Genomic DNA, 6,000 nt, shown 5'->3' on the forward strand with positions numbered 1-6,000 from the left:
CGTAGCCCTCGTGAGAACATTGCCTACATAAGCATGCCCCGTTACAGCCTAGCTATTCCTCTTCAGTCACAGAGATGTGCATTGATTATATAAGACTCTGCATCACCCAGAGTAACAGACACTTGGTTAGGGAGCGTGCGCAGAATGAAAGCACACCAGATACGCACCACAAACTGACTTGCATTCCATTCTGCATCTGCCCTGTGTGTAAATGAATGATTAGCAGTCTAACAAGGATTTTGCCAGCATCTTTTCTACCATCTGGATCTTGCAAATAATATTACAACAATGTCCATCTTTAAAGCCACCACCGTGTCCCCCAACAAGACAACATTACAGGCAATACCTGACAGACTCTGGTATCCTATACGTATTTTTTTAAAGCCATACATATTATACTCCTGTCCTTAAGGGTCAAAATCAATATATTACAGTTGCTGAAAATGTCCCAATATTATAAATCTGTATGTAAACAGATATACACTTTATATAGAACGTGGTAACTCCTTATAGCGGAATGGTGGCCATGCTGGTGTTCCTGTCTATTAAGATGTCAACTAAACCGCTTCAGCTTAAAAGTGCAGAATTTAATAGTGACAACAGTCAAAATATAACTAAACAATAAATATAATCAAACTGAACGTTCCACAGAATGTGTGCTTGTTTTCCAGTGGAATATAATACAAAGATCAAAAGTACGAATGAATTGCTTCTAAAAACTAATGATATAATTTATATTATCTTCACCCTTAATATTTTATTAAAGTGTCAAATACTCAAAAAGGTGGATCTGCCCAATGTATAATTTATGTGATAAGTTAAAAGTTAATATTTGCTAGGGTAGTACAGCAAGCCATGTTATTACAACATTAGGTAATAGACATTTTGTGGTCAGCTATATCCAGGATGTAGTTAGTATTACTGGCTGGTTTGTTTGTTTGTTTATATGAGAACCCAGTCTGATAAAGTTGCAACATTCAGATTTCATTGGTAAACAGCAAGTTCTTTTAGATACAGTAGGTGCAAGTGAAATGGAAGCTAATAATGAAAGAAACTATATATTTCCCACAGGGGTGGGGAACATACTTGCCTACCCTCCCGATTTGGTCGGGAGCCTCCCGAAAATTGGGTGCCGCTCCCGACCTCCTGGGAAGGCAGGCAAGTCTCCCGGCGTCTGCAAACCCCTCCTGCCCCCAACCTCAAAACAGTAAAATCCTCGGCAGCGGGGGGCCTGTGACGCGATTCACGTCGAATCGCGTCATTTTGGCCCCGCCCCCTGCTTCACGCTGCCTGTAATATTGGCAGTGTGTAGCGGGGGCGGGGCCAAAGTGACGCGATCGCGTGGCTCCGCCCCCTTACTTTTTAAGTCTGGCCGGCCCCGCTCCCGTTTGCTGGCCACGCCCCCCCAGTAAAGCCGATCTGGCTGCTCCCTCCCGGAAGGGGCAGCCAAATAGTCGGCAAGCATGGTGGGGAACCTTTTTTCTGCTGAGGGCCATTTTGATATATAAAGTAGGTGCAGGTCACGACCCCTCCGTGTGATGTCACAAAGGGGCGGGGCCATAATCTCTGGTGATTACAGCAATGCCCGGAGCATCCTGAGGATGCTCCGGAGAGCTGTAAGGGCAGCTGTGTGACTGTCTGAAGCGTCCTAAGGAGGCTCCAGGCGGCACTGCTGCATAGACTCTGGCTGCAGGGTCCAGATGAGGCTAGCAGAAAAAAGTTCAGAGGGCTAGACCAAATGATCCCAGGGGCCTTATACGGCCCCCGGGTCTGAGATTCCCCATCCCTGATTTCCCAGAACATGGTAAACATATAATGCCACTCAAATATTCGTCTTTAAAGCGGGGCGCTTACAGGATCCACTATACTTGTTCATCTGCAATGGATGCAGGTCCCTGACTCGAGTAGGGGAGGGAGGGCTACACTGCACCCAATGGGTATACTTAGCTTGATGCCACATCACTGAAAAAATTGCAGGGAAAATGGCACTGGCGCCATGCCTATGCGCAGTAAACTCTGGCGCAATGCTAGATTCTTCACTGCGGAATGCGCGTTAATGAAAGATGGGCGCGCGGAATTTGCATACGGGCACCCTCCTTGGATAAGACTCCTCTGGTCCACTAAAGATATAGGAATATGGGCACTGTGATAACAATCTCCTAGAGATTGTTATTACCGTATTTTGTCGTTTATATTGAGCTGACCAATTACGCATGGGGGAATTTACCAAGAGGATAATTAATCTACCTGTATGTTTTTAGGCTGTGCAAGGAAACCTAAACAAACAAGCCATGCAGATAGCAGCCTGATCAATGTCAACACTGTTATCTCTTATTACAATGCTAACCACTGTGCCACTGAGCTAGATTTCGTCACTTTTGACTTTGAGCGGTTGCATAGAATAAGCAGTAGGGAGAGGAGATGGGCACAAATTGGGCGCTGAAGGGTGATAAAGTAGTGGTGACTGGTTTAATTAAACCTAAAATCTTAGACACAAAAAATACATGGTGGCTACTTTGGGCTCTCAATCCTTGAAGGAAAAAGTGAGAATAGTATGTAAAACTTATCTTAGAATATTAATAGAAATTGAGCCTGATTCAGAGCTGGACGCAACGGCAATTACGGACGCAGATCGATCGATTGTTTGCCATATAAGTCGCACTGCGCGTGCGCTGTGTTTGCATTGTGACTACAGATGTACAGAGCAATCCATCGTAAAGTGAGTGACAGGCGGTCAGCGTTTGGGGGTGGTGACGGGGCAGGTGGTCTTAAAAAACGCAGTCATGTCTGTCCATTTGAACGCCGTTTCATAGGCGTGCATAAATTAGCCCATGCGATCTCCTATGCAGCTCTGCAGGTCCGGAGAGCTCCGAAGGCTGCGGCAGATCAGACCTCCCACAAGGGCAAGGTGGCTGCTCGATGTGCGTCGATGTTATCGATATTTACACACATAAACGACGTTGTGCGCACGTGAGAAGGCGGCAGCAGTGGGAGTCCTTATGCTCGGGTAAGCTTTGCGACCTTTAGCATATTTTCGCAGGTGCGATGCGTAGGAAATTGCAGCTGCGATCTCTGAATTAGGTCAGGGGGAGTTGTTTTCCCCCTACCGTTGAAAAAGATCTACTTCTATCAATATTCTAAGATAATTTTACATACAGTACTATTCTCACTTTTACCTTCAAGGGTTCAGAGCCCAAAGTAGTCGCTATTTATTTGGTTGCACAGAATAAACCAAGGTTGGATAAGAATAATTTAGGAGTCAGTTTGTGACATTCTGAAGCCAGGTTGATATATTCGGACAAGCCTGGACAACATGTGGCTTTCAGTTGCTGTGTAACTAAATATCCCAGCATATCCGGTCAGCTAACATGCTGGTAGTTGTAGTATCATAACACTAGGGGGCCTATTTATCAATAAATAATTGTGGCATACTCCCCGAAAATACCTGTTTTCATGGGATACACGCAAATATTAAGTATCCCCTGAATGTACCATGGAGGACCTTCAGCAGATATCTGCAGTCTCTGCAGTGGTTCCCCCATTTTTAACAGTAGACACAACCCCTATAGGTTTCTATGGGGGTTACGAAGCTATCAGACTTGCCAAACCCTGAAATGCGAAACATTCCAGAGTTTGGCCCCCTTAGGCGCTGTAGTCTATCTATAGGCTAAAATACCGGAAGAATGGCCACAGCACGTGACTGGTCAGCAGACTGCGCATGCGCTTGAGTCCCAGCGCAGGAGTGAGGAGACCACTGATGCCGTCACTTCACTACGAGCACATTGCAGGGACGGGTTCCTTTCAGAGCAGCGGTATACAGTCCCTCGGTGACCCTTCCTCCGCATACATACATTACGCCGGTATCATCACATACTGCAGTGCGATTCTGAGCATTAATATCGCGCCCAGGACACATTGAGTATGTGATTATTGATAAATGGGCCCCTAGGAGAGCTACAGGTGTTCTAGGTCTGCAATAAGGATCCAGGAGAAAAGTGTACCAAAAGACATATCGAAAACAACAATATGGGTTAGGCAATCATCAGCGCATACAGTTTTCCTGCCTACCTGACTCTGGAATAATCTATTTTTTAACCCAGCCAGTGAACTCCAGACTACGTCACACACCTTTCATACTGCCTTTAATGGCACAAGTGTTCTAGGAGGTTTTTAGCTGGGAAATTGCCTGCCCATTCCTGGGCTCTGATGTCTTTACACAAGTCACCCACGTGCTTGTGACTCTTATCCAAAAACAAACGTGGTGTGTATGCAACAATCCCAAATCTGTCACAGCAGTGATCTGCGTCTCTTGGAAAGCAACATTCGACATGCCAGATGCAGAATTGCAGATACCATCACCAAGATCTAATGGTCACATATATACATGATTGCAAAATGCTTCTCAACACAATACAAATGGTTATTTATTAAGAGAATTACAGCAATTACAGTAAACGATAACACACAGTACAGTGGCTCCTGACAACAAACATCCACAGGACAGGTAAGACATACCTGAGCAGGTATACGGCTCTTTCAATATCATTAAGTTCTTCATCTACTGTCAACCTTTCAATTTCCTCAGGCGTCTGCACATTGCAATAAGAGATTCAGTACGTCAGTGGGAGATGCGAAACAGAGTGTTAAATGCAACTAATGACAAAACCCTGCATGTACCGTGCTTAAAATAATCAGAATTCACATTATGTATGCAAGGATGCTGCCACTGCTCTGAAGGGAATTACACGTACAATTATTTTATGTACCTAAAGACTATAATTATAAGCAGAAAATCAATATAAAGCGCTGGGATAAAATGACAGAACCGGTCTACCACTTTCAGCTGATTAAACAGCCTCCCCTTTGGAATTGGATGCTAAATCAGATTACATTGAGCTTATAGTGGAAATTCAGAGATACAGGTGGGATGGGATATGATTATTTCTGTGCATGTAAATACAGGGCAGCAATGATACTGGGTATATGGGCAGTACAGTCTGTGGGATGAAGAGGAACACTTAGTGGGAGCTAATTAACCCTCATCAATGATAATGTAGCATTGGAGTCATCATTACAGGCTGAGAAAGAGGCAATAAAGATGGAATATTTAATATGTTTTGTAGCCTATGGTAATTCTGCAGCCAAACACTCCTAAAGTTTAGGCATTTTCTCTGTCACCCCCAAACTGCTTTCCTGTTCCATGCATAGGGGACCCCAATGTCAGCTCTGTACAGTAGTGTGGTGTACAGGAGACCCTGGTATGATGTAAGATGGCATCATACCTCACCTGCACTGAGCACTGGCTATTATTTGAAGGGGGTGACAGCAAAGGGTCCCGGCCAGGGGTGGGGATGCAGACAAGTGAATGACGTCACGTGTTCCCCCCCTTCCTCCCCCCAAATACCTTCAGGCTCCTGCGGACCGGCCTCTCGATGATCGCCAGCTCATGCAGGTCCTCGATGTAGCCGAACAGGCTGCCCTGGCTGAAATCCATCCTGAAGAAGCCGGTGGGATGCATGGGAGAGTCAGAGAGCCGCACTGGGCATCGCCCGGAAGACAGTGGCGGCTGCGGGGGCTCTTCACATGCCAGGACCCGGAGATCCTGCGTGTGGGGGCGGCGGGAGAGAGGCAGAGGGTGGCGGGGGAGGACAGGGGAGGAGCCAGCACCGAGATCACCGGGAAGAGTGCTGCTGATGATGATGATGCTGGCGGCTACGTTAGACGTTGGGTCCCCGGAGCTGCTACTAATAAAGGAGACAGACTGGTACTGAGTGGTGCACAGGGGACTGGCACTGGGGGCACAGAGGATTGGTACTGAGTGGTGCACAGGGGACTGGCACTGGGGGCACAGAGGATTGGTACTGAGTGGTGCACAGGGGACTGGCACTGGGGGCACAGAGGATTGGTACTGAGTGGTGCACAGGGGACTGGCACTGAGGGGGGCACAGAGGATTGGTACTGAGTGGTGCACAGGGGACTGGCACTGGGGGCACAGAGGAT

At 46.6% G+C, this 6,000-nt stretch overlaps 1 protein-coding gene across 2 annotated transcripts in view; it reads right to left on the reverse strand.

Annotated features, from left to right (window-relative positions):
- PPP4R4 (protein phosphatase 4 regulatory subunit 4) overlaps window positions 1-5,783 on the reverse strand; it is a 211,696-nt gene extending 205,913 nt beyond the window's left edge. The window contains exons 1-2 of one of the 2 annotated variants that reach the window (XM_088464385.1): window positions 5,405-5,783; window positions 4,516-4,589 (exon numbers count right to left, since the gene is read on the reverse strand). In XM_088464385.1, coding sequence (XP_088320511.1) covers window positions 4,516-4,589; window positions 5,405-5,518 — 188 coding nt within the window. In that variant the 5' untranslated portion in view covers window positions 5,519-5,783. Of the gene's footprint in view, window positions 1-4,515; window positions 4,590-5,404 lie in introns of those variants that run through there. The other variant, XM_088464388.1, reaches the window with a different exon arrangement.
- Between the last annotated feature and the right edge of the window lie 217 nt (window positions 5,784-6,000).

This window comes from Taudactylus pleione, unplaced genomic scaffold, assembly GCF_031769625.1.
Source record: "Taudactylus pleione unplaced genomic scaffold, aTauple2 ptg001661l, whole genome shotgun sequence".
In the NCBI taxonomy this organism is placed as follows: domain Eukaryota; kingdom Metazoa; phylum Chordata; class Amphibia; order Anura; family Myobatrachidae; genus Taudactylus; species Taudactylus pleione.